Raw genomic sequence first — 14376 nt, forward strand, 5'->3', positions numbered from 1 at the left:
CGCTCCAACGCGCTCGAGCCCAAGGGGTTCCCAGATCTTTCATCTTTGTATTTAACACTGAAGGCAATTTTGGGGGGTTGTTAATTGCAGTACTGTATTTCATTAAAGGGAGAGAGAGGGGAAGATTTGAAGGCCATCTCTAAATTGAAATTGCAGAAAGTCTAATTGCTGCTGACATCAGGGACCATTTAGTGCTGTAAAACATAATTGCATCTTTGAACTACTCTGAGCAGATAAGCATTCCTCTGAACACTCCTCCTGGAGAAGACAGAAGAGCTGATGAGCATCCATCAACCAGCCTCGCGAAGAAGCTGCTCCCTGCTCCGGAGCTTGCCAGGGGCTGGCGCTATGTCTCCAAAAATAAGAACTATTAATTGCTGTAGATTTTAAGTAAAAAACCCACGAAGAGGCAGGGAACCGTTGCAAGAAAGAAGAATTGTGCTCGTTCCTCGCTCCCGGTCGTGTTGAATTCAACCACATCCATGGAGCTCCCGAGGAAGGAAGTGCTGCCTGCGTGCTGGATCCGGTCCCTGCTGGGTTTTTGTGCAGCACTGGGAACATCCTGCCCTGCCTGCAGCAACGGACCTGAGTCCTGCGGTGCTGCTGATGGCACCACATGGTCCAGGTGCCGATGAGAATGTCTGTGTCCCGGCACGGAGTGCTGTCCCTGGGACAGGTCCCAGAACCTTCCATAGGACAACATTTTCATGGAGGAGCTCATGGTGATGCTGACTTTCAGAAATGCCCTGTTCCTTCCCCAGCTGACGCGGAGACCCGCAGCAATGCCCGTGGCTGTAGGTTCGTGCCAGAGGTCAGTGCTACCATCAGACCTGGGGGTTACAGCCGTCGGGGCCTGTGGTACCTCGACTCGGCAGCTTGTGGGGTCCATCCCTGACACGCCTCGCACCCTCTCCCCGCAGAGGCACGCGAGTCGCAGCAGCAGCCCGAGCAGGGCTGTGCACAGATCGGGAGCGCTGCGGGCGCTGGGCGAGCTCGGCAGCGGCTGCGGGAGGCTGCTGGGACTGACGGGGCTGCTTTCCAGGGATGAACCGGGGGGCTTTCAGGGGCTCGCTCCCGCGTGGCCCAGGGAGCCGGTCCTTGAGCTGCCCCAGCACTTGCTGCCCTGCCGTGTGCCGCTGGACCTGGACGAGGCGCAGCCGAGGAGGCAGGAAAGCACGCAGCAACCCGCCAAAGCGATCTTCAGCAGCCCTGCCTGGAAATGGCAAGAAATAATTTCTGTTCCTCCTGAGGAGTCATTTACTGACATTTTACATGGGGCTATAAGTGCACAGAATTACTTGCTGCCTTTCAGGACCTTTAAAATTATCTCCATTGCAGAGAAAAATTAAAGCAATGGAAGAATAGGGACCTATCTTTTATAGTGCATTAAAAAATACCCAGTCTGAAGGTTACTGAACCTGTGCTTTCTGTAAGGGAGAGCTAATCCAGACAATCCCCGGCAGTCTTTTTACTACTCCACTCTGATCTCCCTGGCACAAAATCCATGAGCAGATTATCTTGGGAGCAGCAATGCTGATAAGCAGGGGGACTTAAGGCTTTTAGACTTCTTTTTAATTAGTTCTATAGTGGGTTTTTTGTGCACACCTCGATTTCTCCCAGCGTAGAGCCTTGCTGGGCTCTCTAATGGCAGTCGCACCACGAAAGCTTCCCTGACTTTGGAAGGTAAGGAGCCCACTCAGTCATTGCTTCCTTCCTCTGCGGGCTGTGCCGAAGCTCGTGGGTCTGTGCTGCAAATGTTGGTGCCTCTTCCATGTCCTGAGCGTCTCTTGGGTGGAGAAACTCTTCTTCCTGGGGTGTCCCAGGCCACCGAGGGGGTGAGTCTGCCACCGTGCGTGGGCCAGGCAAGGGCACATAGCCTGCAAGGACAGGGGCTGGCTAAGGCAGCAGAGCACAGATTTATCACTGCGTTTTGCCTTTCATCCCGCAGGTATAAATAGAAGCTACTTCAGCCTCCCCGTCACCCTGGGCGCTGATGGGAAATGTCAGCAATAAACAATTTCTGCCGACTCCCCCAACAAGGGCGGTAGTGGTGCTGTGCCAGGACGCCGTGCTGCCCGCAGGCGCCAGGCACGCTCGCCAGATCCCACCGCTAAGCCCAGAGACACGTCTGCCGGTTATGCTGGCCTCTAATAATTTTGTGGCCCACTGTATTAATCAAAATGCCCAAAGGTCGGTGGGAGAAGAGGCCGCATTCCTGTGCAAGTCAGATTTATTTTCCTTTTCAGAGCCTGTGTTAAATGCCAGACCCTGGCCAGCACCTTCCCATCAATCTCTCCCAATTCATGGGAAGGAGGGAGGGTCAGAACCTGCTAATGAGTTCAGCTCTCCTAATGGTTATTTTATCATTGGAGCAGAATAATCATAATAATAATGATACATCCTGCCTGCTGTCTGGAGAGCGCAAAGCTGCCTTTGTAATGCCTGACAAAGACATTTATTTATATTTTTTTATTTGCAGCCTGTGTGATTAGAGGGCAGTGTTCAGAATAGCCCAGTCAAGTTAAATGCGTCTAGTAACAGCGCTTGGAGTCTAATTGCTGCCCTTTTCTTTTTTAGGCACTCACTCCCCTAATTAAAAGCACAATTGAGTTGCATCTCAGCTGCGAGGACGGGTGGGAGGAGGAAAGCGACCAAAGAAGGGTGGTTCGGCTGCTCTGCGGAGGTCCCTGTTCAGGGCCGGGTGCGTCCCTGGGTGGCTGCTGCAGCTCAGAGGCTTTGGGCCCGATCCTGCTGCCTGGAGACGGAGGGTCTCCCGCCGCCGGGGCTGGGTGTGCTGCCGGCGGGTTCGCGGGAGGGGTGAGAGCGGTGAGACCCGTGCTGGTGTGTTGGTGTTGGCTTGCCTGGCCGCTCGCTCGGCGAGCTCCGGGAGCGCAGGGCTGGCTCTCCAGCTGGGCTGCGGTCCCATGGGGGTTCACATGGAGCTGTTGTGGGCTGCGACGTGGCTTCCACCCCTGGATCCAGCTGGAGGTCTCCTGCCATCTCCACCAGCCCCCGAGCAAACCTGGGGCCAGTCTGCCTGGGAGAGGCCGTCCGGGGACGCAGGCAGCTTGGGCGCCAGCCTTGTCTCTGTCTTCACCGCCGGGCTGGATCTGTCCGGCATGGTAACGGAGACAGCGTGGCTGCGACCGCGCCGCAGACGCTCTGCTCCTGCCGGAGATGTGTCCTCGGCTCCCGCCGCCCTGCTGGGTCCTGGCTCTGGCAGCCGCGCTCGCTGTCTGCTCCGTAACGGCACCTTAGCTGCCAAGCCCCAAGTTAGCCTGATCCCTTTTGTCATCTCCATACGGCCGCGTTCTTAAGCAATTGGCACAGCATGTTCTGCTGGTGTTCCCACATCCCTCTGCTGAAGGAAGACCCTTCCCTGGGAATCAAGACTCGCTATCAATGAAAAAAACCCCTGCATGGAGAAGAACCCCTCCAGAGCTGGGGATGGAGCCTGGCAGGGCTGGGAGGAGCCACGCATCCCTATCGATGCCCTCGTGCCTGCTGGCAGCTCCGAGATGAATGGGAACTGCTCAGGGTTTGCTCACGGACCACCAGCGCTAGGGAGCCAGACCTTAGTCCCCACCTGCAGGACAAGCGTCTGCGGCTGTGGGACGGTGCTTTTGGGTTTTGCCCATCTTGCCGGAGCAGGGCTGGCTGCTGCCCTCGCCCTGGGGCAGGTTGTGGCATCAAGGGGCCACAAAGCTTTGTCAGTATTTCCTGGTCAAAGTGTGTTTTCACGCCAAGCTTCTAATTTGTTTTATAAATTGCCAAATCCAGCAGGCTAAGCTGCAGCCCTGCTTCTGTGATAAAAATAAAATAACAGCTTGAACTCGGGAGGGCCGAGCGGCAGGGCTGGCAGGAAGCGGCTGATTAAAGGGCAGGTGGAAATGATGAGGCTCCGAAACCGGAGGCTTCGTCTTCCGCTCTCGAGCGAAAAATGCAGATTTGCTGAATTTCATGGACTTGGCTTTTGCCTGGGTGCCGTGGAGTCTCCTGGTATACCCGCCCCGGCACGGCGTGCTGCTCTGGTGCTGCCGAACGCGGCCGTGAGCTCGCCAGGGCCGAGCACGGGTAGGGGCAGCCAGCCACCAGCACGCTGCGGTACTGCTGCGCTTTCCTCTCCTTGTGTGATGTGGAGCAAGTTTGGCCGGTAACTGCTCTGGAAATGCCCGTTTGGGCCAAACCCAGAGATGATGTGGAAGGTGTTGCAGGTTTGGCCTCACCCGGTATCACTTCCCTCTTCCCCGAGCTCCGGCAAGTAAACCCCACTGATTTATGACTTACCTAACGTGCCATGAAATTATTCTGGACCAAGAGGGGGTACATTATTCTGCCAGAAATCTCTCTGAATATTTGCTCTGCTTTGAAGGCAAGATATTTGCTCCGGAGCAATGATTTTTATTTGCTAGCTGGCGAGCCTGTGGCTCACTTGCATTTGGGCTAGAAGAGCACTGTGAAATTGTAGTAGCAAGGTTTCAGTCCCCTGAATACCCGCTGCCTCCCGGGACGTGTTGCTGCAGAGGCTATTTATGCTGGAAAAAAGCACTTTATTTCCTGCCGTAAAGTTTGCCTAACTTACCTCCCAGGCAATGAACCCTGCTTTGATATTAAGCAAAACTGTTCTGGTTTTTATTTGGGATTTTTTTTTTTTCGCTGCTCTGAACCTGCGTGCACAGCGGGAAGGTGCAGTTACCTTGGAAACAGTGGTGGGATGCTGCGCGGCGGCAGGGCAGCGCTCGGGCAGACCCCTTTTGGGAAGGTGGGCATGGAAAAGTGCGGGTTGCGGTGTCCAGAGCCACCCTGGAAGTTCCAGGCTGGTGGCAGGTGAAGCTGTGCTGGTGGAGATGTCCGGGCTTTGGTGAGTGATTCGGGTCCAGCAGCTTTGGAGAATATTGAATCATGTTTTGGGAAAGCCTGTCTTTTCCTCTGCTTTGGATTAGCTTGATGTGCTCAGATTGTCCAGAGGGAAAGAATTTCTTAAATCAAGTGTACTTCTGCTGCTGAGGCTCTTCTGGTTTGTTCTGGTCTCCTGCCCTTTCCCCGTGGTCGCGTCTCAGGAGCTTCCCTGTTGCTGCTGTTCCTGGGTTGCAGATGCCATGAGGGAATGCTGCTCTGATTAAAAGCTGCTGGTGTTTTTCATTTTAGCCATAAAAGTATTTCCATTCTCACTGGGTTTGATTTACAGTTTGCAGCCAAATTGGAGCTGGGAAGGGATCCCATTGGTGGCTCATTTGTTTGAAGGTGTCAGTGTACAAATATGCGTTCTGGGAATGCCAGCGGCACTGGAGGGAGGAGATGTGCTGACAGCGGCTGTGTCCCAGCCATGCCCGCATCTTCCCGGAGAAGAGCCTTCAGCTCCTGAGGGACGGGAAGCTGCTGGCTGCAGTGGGGCTGCTGATCGATGGACGTGACCCAAGTGAAAACTCATGGAGGCAAAGCCTCCGCGCTGGCCGCAGTGCCCGGGCGAGCCCCGGTCATTCATCCCTCTCGCTCCTCTCCCAGTGCCGTGCCACCCCCGCCGGCCAAGCGTGGGGATGGCCTCCAGCCTCCCAGCGCGAAGCCGTGTTTTGTAACAGGGCTCATAAGAGGATGCTTGAGGTTTTATAATGTCTGCAGCCATTTCTCTTGTGTCTTGATCCACTCCTTTTGTGCTTAGAGGAAGATGCAGTGTTTGCTGGGCCCTGCGGATTAATAACATCTTTTCTCCTTTGCAGCCACGCTGGGGACGCTGGATTTCAGCCTGCTCTATGATCAAGAAAACAACGCTCTCCACTGCACGATCAATAAAGCCAAGGTACATCTCAGCGCCGGGCATGTGAACAGCAAGGGCCCAATATGCCTGGAGCTGGCAACCTTTCTCCTGCACTGTGGGGCCACCAGAGCCCCGCCAAAGCCACGAGGCCATCTGGGTGCCATGGCTGTGCCCAGCAAAGGCAGCGGTGAGGGCAGCGCGTGGGGACGGCCGAGTGTCCCCCTGTCCCTAGGCTGCACTGAGACTGTGGTGTCCCCAACTGTGGCCATCCCTTTGCCAGCTCCACTTTCGTCCCGACGCCCAGTGCTTCTGCCCTCTCTCTCCCCTCCATCCCTGCCTTTCGGGGTGTTTCCAGCAGGATGGAGATGGCTGCTCGTCCCCGTGACGAGATGGTTGCAGCTATTGATGCTTTTTAGAAAAGCACCCAACCCGATGTTGTTGTTTACTTGACGCTGTGACTGGCTGTCAGTTTATAAATGGCTCTTTTAAATGCTGCTAATCACTGCCACAAAGTGCTCTGCCTCAGCGCCGTTTACGTCTGCGTGATTGAAGCAATTAGGGTTTTTTGCGCATTATGGAGCAGAAACAGATAACTGAGGTCTGGATTCTGCCTCTGGGCCTGTGGAGGGTGCTTCTGGGTGCTGCTTGGTTCCTCTCTGCTTCACCTGGCATGAGGACCAGAGCAGCGAGGGCTCCAGATCAACCCAGCTGGGCCCTGACAGTGGTGCGTTGGTGGAAGGAGACCTGAGTCCCTGCAGATCTTGGGAAGGGGTGGAGGGTTTTTACAGAAGACAGGAGAAGCTTGCAGGAGAACGGGCTGTGAGCTGAGCCCCCAGAGGATCAGCCCATGCCATTTGCCTTCATAGGATGCTCCTCTCCCCTCCAGCTGCAGCTGACTGATTTGCAGCCCCCACCCCAGCGCCCACTGCTCTGGGTGCTGAGCTGGGTGCTACGAATGCGTGTCCCCCTGCCGCAGCATTCTCCCTGTCTGGAATGACACCCCGAGCCCGAAAGCTTGGCTTTGAGGGTGAGCATGGAGTCATCTGCCCCAGCAGACCTGGAGCTGCTCCTGGCTGGCGTCGAGCGCAGCACCCACAGCTCCTGGGGCAGGGGTGAGGCAGGGGTGAAGCAGCCGGTGGGTTTTACTTCCCCCCCGCCACCCTCCTGCCTGTCGCCCGGGAATTTGCCGGCAGCCTCTGGGTCAGGCTTCCCTCGGTGTGCTTGGGAGCGGTGCCAAGGAGGAGGTTTCTAATTGGGTTTGCAGTGGGTGGAAGACGGGGAGGAAGGAGACCTGCAAGTGATAGATCTAACAGCAGCGAGAGCGAAGGCAGGGCTGGCGAAGGAGAGCCCTGGTCCCCGCCATGCCCACCGGCTCTACGGGAGTAGCGTTTGCTGACCCTGTCCCGTGGGGCTGGGGGCACCAAGCGGCGCCGGCATCGCCCCTGCCTGTGGGGTGGGCAGAGACCCCCCTCGCCGCTCTGACATTCAAGCGTTCGAGTCCTGTTCATTTCCATTCTGCTCTCATTCTCCCATTTTTCTCTTTTATTTACATTGCCATCTGCTCGCTCTCATTTCATCTCTCGCCTGGGGAAAGCTGCCAAAACTTGACTACAAAAAGGTAAGGGCCAGCACCCCGGCTGCCGGCGGTGGGAGCCGGCGTTGGCTGCGTAGACATCAGTAGTGCTGTGGAGGAGGCGGAGCGGTGGCCGGGGAACGCCGGGGCACGCCAGGGCCCCGCGCGTGAGCCACAGCACAGTGCTGGGATGTGGTTGCCCTTGGAGCTGGGGGTGGCCTGGCCCGTGTCTTGGGTGCGATGTCCCAGAGCCCCAAGGAAGATGCCCTCAGGATGTGTCCTCCTGGAGCCTCAGTCGCTGCCAGCAGCTGTTGAAACCTGTTTTAGCCGTGTGAGAAGTGTCTTTCGCCCTTCGATACCCACCCCAAACAACCCTCTCTTTCCCTTTTGATCTTTTTGCTTCTCTCTGTTTTATTCTCCAGCAGTTTTATATCTGCTAAATGTCCCTCACGAGTCCTGTTATTGGCTCCTGGGGAGCGGGAATGGGGTTAGTGGGCTCTTGGAGGCACCAGTGACAGGTTAAATCCAATCAGTCGTGCTCTGCCACCAATTTTCTGCTCTGCAGCCATCAGCTGCTGTATTGTGCGGGAGGTTGGGATAACTGCTCTGCGCCGTGGGGGCTGGTCCAGGTGCCGGCGGCCTGGGGACACCTGAGGGATTTCTTGGTGTGTGTTCATAGCGGGGTCTGCGAGATGCTGGGTGTTTCCAGACTCTCAGGTCAGCCTATATCCCAAGTTTGGATGGAGCTGGAACAGGGAATGAAAGGAGGTTTGCTTTCTTGCGGAAGGTACAGAGGTGGAAGCTGGTAGCCATGGGGCGATCCCCAGGATGTCTGCTTACACAAGGAGCGAGGCGCTTGCTGCCTCAGTTTCCCTAATGGCACAGAGATCTGCCCTGCCATCAGGCACTTCGTGCCAATAGGTGGATGTCTGGAAACTGTTCATAGAATCATAGAATGCTTTGGGTTGGAAGGGACCTTAAAGACCATCTCGTTCCACCCCTGTGCTATGGGCAGGGACCCCTTCCACCAGCCCAGGTTGCTCAAAGCCCCGTCCAGCCCGGCCTTGAACCCTGCAAGGGAGGGGGCAGCCACAGCTTCTCTGGGCAACCTGGGCCAGGGCCTCACCAACCTCAGAGTGAAGAATTTCCTTCTTGTAGCTAATCAAAATTTACCCTCTTACAGCTTGAAGCCATGACCCCTTGTCCTATCACTACATGCCCTCATAAAAAGTCACTCTCCAGCTTGCTTGTAGGCCCCTTCAGGTACCAGAAGGTTGCTGTGAGGTCTCCTCAGAGCCTTCTCTTCCCCAGGCTGAACAGCCCCAGCTCTCCCAGCCTTTCCTCCCAGCAGAGGGGTTCCAGCCTGAGGGCTGATCATTGCTGTGGCCTCCTCTGGCCCCACTCCAACAGCTCCAGGTCTGTCCTGTGCTGCAGGCTCCAGAGCTGGATGTGGGACGCCCGGTGATTCTGGAAGGCAGTGAGTGCCTGGCATCTCCGCAGGCTCTTGCTGGGGCAGCGGAGGGTCCCCATTCCTCCTGGAGATGAATGGATTGAGTGTGGAGCTGCTGTTGGTCCACATCTGGATTGTGAGGCGAGTCCAGCCTCTGCGAGGCGAGGGAAGACCACGGCGTGCTCGAGGAGCATCCACCTCCAGCCTTAACCTCTTAGGACAGCCCAGCGCTTTGGCATTGCCTTCAGCGGGTGCAGTCGGGGTACAGTCTCGGCAGGTGGGGCAGCCGCCACACCTCTCCCCACGCTGCCTGCGCCGGCACCGGGCTGTCACCCCTGCTACGCCTGGGTGAGCTGCGGGCAACGGCCGCGGCGTCGGGGCTCGCTGGCACTGCGCTGTGGGGTCGAAGCAGATGCTGTCTGGGTATGGCAGCACCAGGGAGGTAAGGACCAAGAAACCCCATTGCTGCCTGGCGGGTGCAGGGTTGCGGTGGCTTGTCCGGCGTTCTGGCCGTCAGAAAGCACAGGCAGGAGCGGGCAGGCTGCCCGCAGCCGCCTCACGCTGATGGCTTTTGGTCTTGGCAGCAGCCCTGCCCGTACCCTGCCTTTCACGCTTCAGGCACGGCTGAATTCAGGCACGTTGCGGCTCGGCTCGGATCGATGGGAGAATAAATCAGGGCGGTGTGGGAGCCCGTTTCTGGACGGCGGGAGCGGCGCGTGGCAGGCTGGCAGGAGGGCTCTCCCCGCGCCGGCTGCTGCCGTGCGCGAGCACCGGGGCCATGTTGGTCTGTAGCATCCTGTGTGGGAAACAGCCGGGCTGCCCCAGGGCTGCGCTCAGCATCACCCCCTCCTATGAAATGCGACAGAGAAGGATGTGAGTAACGTGCAGGCTTGGGTGAGAGTCTCACTTTCTGCCCAGTCCTACAGAACCCAAGCTGCTGCGTGGAGCGAGGTAATAACCTGCTACAGGGGGATCTGCAGGGCTGCGGGGCAGCGCGGACGCTGTGGGGCTGTGCTGTGGCTCCGCTGGTCTCCTGCCGTCAGGAGGAAGATGCCCTGGGCGAGGCTCGGGTGGCTGTGCAGGCAGCGGTGCAGGCAGCTCCCTGCCCCAGGCAGGCCATGCAGGGCAGACGCTGCCCGGGAGAGCGTACCTGGGCGGCTCTGCCTGCGCCGCGGGCTCCAGCCGCAGCTGGGAAACACCCAGGAGTGCCCACCCTGCCGGGCTTTTGGACGCTGCCCCACTTCCAGCCGAAGCTGAGTGCTGTAAGGCTGCGCTGAGCGTTAGGGATTTGCTCATAAATATTTATTGCTGCAGGGAAATTCCTGTCTCGAAGCTGTGTGTCTTCTCTGGGCTGTCCAGGTGGAAGCGCAGCGTTTGCCCCATTTCAGAATGGGATGCCTCAGCCCGGGAAGAGGTATCCCGGCTGGTTTTTGGGCAGCAGGGAGCCTGCTCGCTGGGCCAGTTGCTCGTTGTGGGGTGAATGATGGAACAAATCTGTCTCCTGTGATTTCTGTATGCCTCTAGCGTGGCATTAATCGGCAGCCCGATTAGCCCACCTCGTAATTAAATCCTATTGATTAGCTAAATGCCACTGGCACGGAGAGCAGCTGGCAGCGGCCGGGATGCAGCAGGGCTGTCGATCTCCGTAGGATTGCAGCAGGATATTGGAATATAGGGTAGAGGAAGGGAAAAGATGAAACTCAGTCTGGGCTCCATTGCCCATGCTGTGGTGCACAGCACTGTAAACTGGTCCCAGCAGGAGAACCAGCTGGAGGGAGGGCTGTGCTGGCTGAAGCTACTGGGAGATTCTGCCTCCCTGAACGAGCCCTGCGGTGGTCCTCTGCCTCTTGGCTCCCTCGGAGCAGCTTTGGGCTGGAGCTCTCTCTGCACGGGGGAAGCAACGGCCCTGGTCGCCCTGCGGGTCCCTGGGAGGGGTGAGCTCCCACGGGAGCACCTTTGCAGAGCAGAGCCATCGCGGTTAAATTCAGCCCTGTGCCAGACTCGTATCGAGTGACATGGGAGGGAGGTAGACGTGACATTAGGAGCCATTTTCCAGGCTCCTGTCACTCCATCTTCCATAGCACATCTATTAAAAAAGCCTTTAATAGCCTCTTCAGAAGGTAATTTAATTGAACTGAATTGATGGGTGAATTACAGAGCTGCCTGTCTTTCTCCATCCATTTTCATGGGAATTTTCTTGCTCGCTCCTGATTTCATTTGCCGTGCAGCATCGGGCAGGGGCACCTCTGCCGCGGGAGGCTGTGGGGAGCCTTTGCTTTGCTCGGCCGTGAGCAGTTTGGGAGCCTGGGGACCAGCCCAGCCCCTTGCTGCCCGTTCTGCCCGAGAAGCTGCAGCTGATACCACCACCACCTTCCTCCCGGCCTCCGTATCTGCTGCCTTCCTCTTTCGCTGAGCCAGGGACATCACCCGAGAGGCACTGCAGTTAAAGCAGAGCCGTTTAGCCTGCATTCGCTGCTGATATTTTTATCCGTTTGGCTCTGCTTTAGAAGCAAAATCCTCTTTGCTGGGCACCATTTGGTCTCCCTTGCCCTGGGGCAGCGCGTTCGTCTCCGCAGCAGAGCCCTCACCAAGGTCAGGAACAGCTCGGACCCTTGGCCAAGCTGTGCAAATCAGGGCGGGGTGGGACGGGGGTGTCCTGAGGGGATGCCTTGGTGCCCTGGGCTGAACTAGGTGTGTTATTTCCCACATGTATGGAAGTAATTTACCCCAGCGTTTCTCTCCTTGATTTACCCAAACCCAGGGCTCGATCATTACGTTTTCTTTGCACGCAGCGTTTCCACCAGCCGCCCATGCGAATGCTTTCCTGCCAGGTGGATCCTTGGCAGCTGCAGACGCTCATTAATCCCAGGCACCGAATACTCTGCTCATCGCACGAAGGGCGTGATGAGCCTTCAGCATCACCCAGCCTGGTTTCCATGCCTGGGTTGGAGCTGGGTTTGGATTGGTACCTCTGCAGAGAAACCCTCCTCTGATCCAGGCGGAGGATTGCCCTCAGAAATAACTCCTGCAGGCATCCCGCAGCCAGGCTGGAAATAACCCAAGGACTTTCGTGGTGTTAGCCATTATCATTTCCACTTAGGACTGGTAAAAATTAGGTTCCATTTTTCATGCTCCTGTGTTGCTTCCCTACCCCATGGCGTTTGTTTCCATGCAGTCTGTGCAGTTATGGCTTTGGGCTGCGTTTGTGCATCACCCTTGGCTATTTTTCAGCCCTTTTATTGTTTAGAAGAAGAGCAGGTTTGTCTCCTCCCTCTGCCCAAAGCAGGATCAACTGCAGAGCATCACTGACAAACACAGTCCATGTCATCCTTTAAGATCTGTGAGGGTCTAGTAGAAAAATCCATCGGGAATGGCTGCAGTGAGTGTTTCCTTGCATTTGTGCTTCGGTACCCCCAGATTTCCCTGCAAACGCCGTGGCAGTCGGCTGGTGACAGCCTGCCGCTGGCCTGGGAGCTGTTCTTCCTTCAGCTGTGCCGTAGTAACGAAGAGTAGGTAGGTGCTATCGCACCTTCTGGGAGCGCTTAAAAGTAACACCATAACAGCAGAGGTGTGTGTTTGCTCATAAGCAATTATTAAATGACAAAACCCTGTAATTTTAAACCTTGAAAATCACTGCACTGATTTACTTAACCCCCAAATTAATTGTGATCAGGGTGTCAGCGTCAGCTGCTGGAAGAGCGGAGAGATGCTTTGCGGCCGATGCCAAGTGCGGGTGAGAAGCCTTCCCGCAGCCCCTCCTCGGCACGAACTGCAGAGCGTGCTCGGCTGCCGCTGCGCAGCCCAGATCCTGCACAAGCCGTGCTCTCCTCCTTCCCCAGTCCTGGGGGAAACTGTGCAATTACTCCATGGACCGACAACATCCAGGGGTAATGGGCATGGGTAGATGGGCTCAGCAAAGCCACCCCGCTACCCAGAACCTCGCCGTTGTCCTAACTCCTGCTTTTTGCTGTTTCCTCTCCAGGGCCTGAAGCCAATGGACCATAATGGTTTGGCCGATCCATACGTCAAATTGCACTTGCTTCCCGGAGCCAGTAAGGTGAGACGCCCTTCTGCTTCTCTTCCCTTCCTGGGGCTGGTCCTTTCCCCTTGAGATCAGACCCAGGAGGTTCCCCGGGGAGAAGCTCCTCGCCCAGGAGCTGCTGGTTGTTGCCTCCAGTCTCCTGCCCAGCTCTCACTCGGGCGAGCAGGAGAGAGCGGTGGCAGGAGGTAAGAACTGGGGCTAAAAACATCCTTTCAGGGGTAGCAAGTGCCTCTCCAGTAAGCCACTGCCCAGGAGCTGGGTGCCAGCCCTGGCTCCTCACCCTTGGGAGCAGGGGGTGTGAACGCTGTGCTCAGGAAGCCCCCGGGAACCACGAAGTGAAACGATCTGGAGCTATAAACAAACCAACTCTTTTTTTTTTCCTTTTGCATTTAAAACCCCTTGGATCATAATAAAGCGCAGTATAAATCATAAGGGAAATATTTCCATCTACTTAGGTTCAGCGCTTGCTGGAGAGAAGAGTAATTAAAGATATTGATGTGTAGTGAGAGCTTAGTGTAACTGATGGGGATTTTGAATTTAAATGCTAAATGTATGTGTTATGAATATTAATTGCGCTCTTATTTTACACTAAAGGAAAGACCTTTTTGGGGGAGGTATATTTACTTGTTACAGTTCGGTTGAATTAATTCATAATGTTCAGGGCGGCAGAGGGAGTTTTTAACCACATTTCAAGTTCTGCTGGAAATAGGAGAGCCAGGAGCGCTTTCATCAGCGATATTATCTGTCATTTCCATGTTTTGCAAATGCATTGATTAGCATTTCTGCTGGAGGTGATGGAGACCAGAGAGGCGGGAGGGAAGCTCTGAGCCGAGGGTAGCGCAGGAGCTGCAGACTCTGCAAGCCCGGAGCAGCCACGGGGGGACCCTCTCCTTACCCCCACGACCCTCTGCCTCTGTGCCTTGTTTCCAGACAGCACTGCCCGAATCTGCTCTGTAGAGGTGAGCAGACAGCGGCCCCCTTGCCCAGGGCAGCGTTAGCTGCTGCGTGATACCCCCTTGGCTAAAGCCACTTTCCTTCCTGACCCCCGGAGCCCCAGGATCAGGCCCCAGGGAGTCTGAGCAGGCAGTGGATGCCATCAGGGTGCTCTCCCTGCTGTCCTTGTCACCCTCTCCCCCCCAGCAGGCTTTATGCTCCCTGTCTGACACGTATCTCCCTGCTGCAGCTGGAGCCTGGTGTGGTGACCACAAGATCACCAAGGGAGGAGATAAAATAGGTGTGGGATGAAACCTGGTACAATAAAGTGCCTCATTCAAAGCAGCTTTACAAAGTCAGGAAAGATGGAAGGCAAACGAGGTGTTAAATCAATGGCAAGGGCAGGCGGTAAATGAGCACGCCTGTCTGCAGTCTCCTTCGGTTTGCACCATGTTGCTGTTGCCCCTGGACATGTCTCTGGGACGCAGGGATCAACTCAGCGAGGCTGGTGCCCGGGAGCAGCCCGGCCGGCGGCTGCTTCTGTGCTGCAGATGAGCTCCTGCCCAAGCGACGTGGAAAGCGATTGGCATTGCGGGGCTTCAGATGCTGCTGCTAACCGAGTC

The 14376-nt window shown here is 56.4% G+C and overlaps 1 protein-coding gene across 1 annotated transcript in view; it reads left to right on the top strand.

Annotated features, from left to right (window-relative positions):
• The window catches only part of DOC2B (double C2 domain beta), a 43342-nt gene that overhangs the window by 12656 nt on the left and 16310 nt on the right, over window positions 1-14376 (top strand). The window contains exons 4-5 of the mRNA XM_075440563.1: window positions 5718-5797; window positions 12761-12835. Of these exons, the coding sequence (XP_075296678.1) occupies window positions 5718-5797; window positions 12761-12835 (155 nt within the window). The remainder of the gene's footprint in view (window positions 1-5717; window positions 5798-12760; window positions 12836-14376) is intronic.

Source organism: Opisthocomus hoazin, chromosome 20 (assembly GCF_030867145.1).
Source record: "Opisthocomus hoazin isolate bOpiHoa1 chromosome 20, bOpiHoa1.hap1, whole genome shotgun sequence".
NCBI classification, from domain to species: Eukaryota; Metazoa; Chordata; class Aves; order Opisthocomiformes; family Opisthocomidae; genus Opisthocomus; species Opisthocomus hoazin.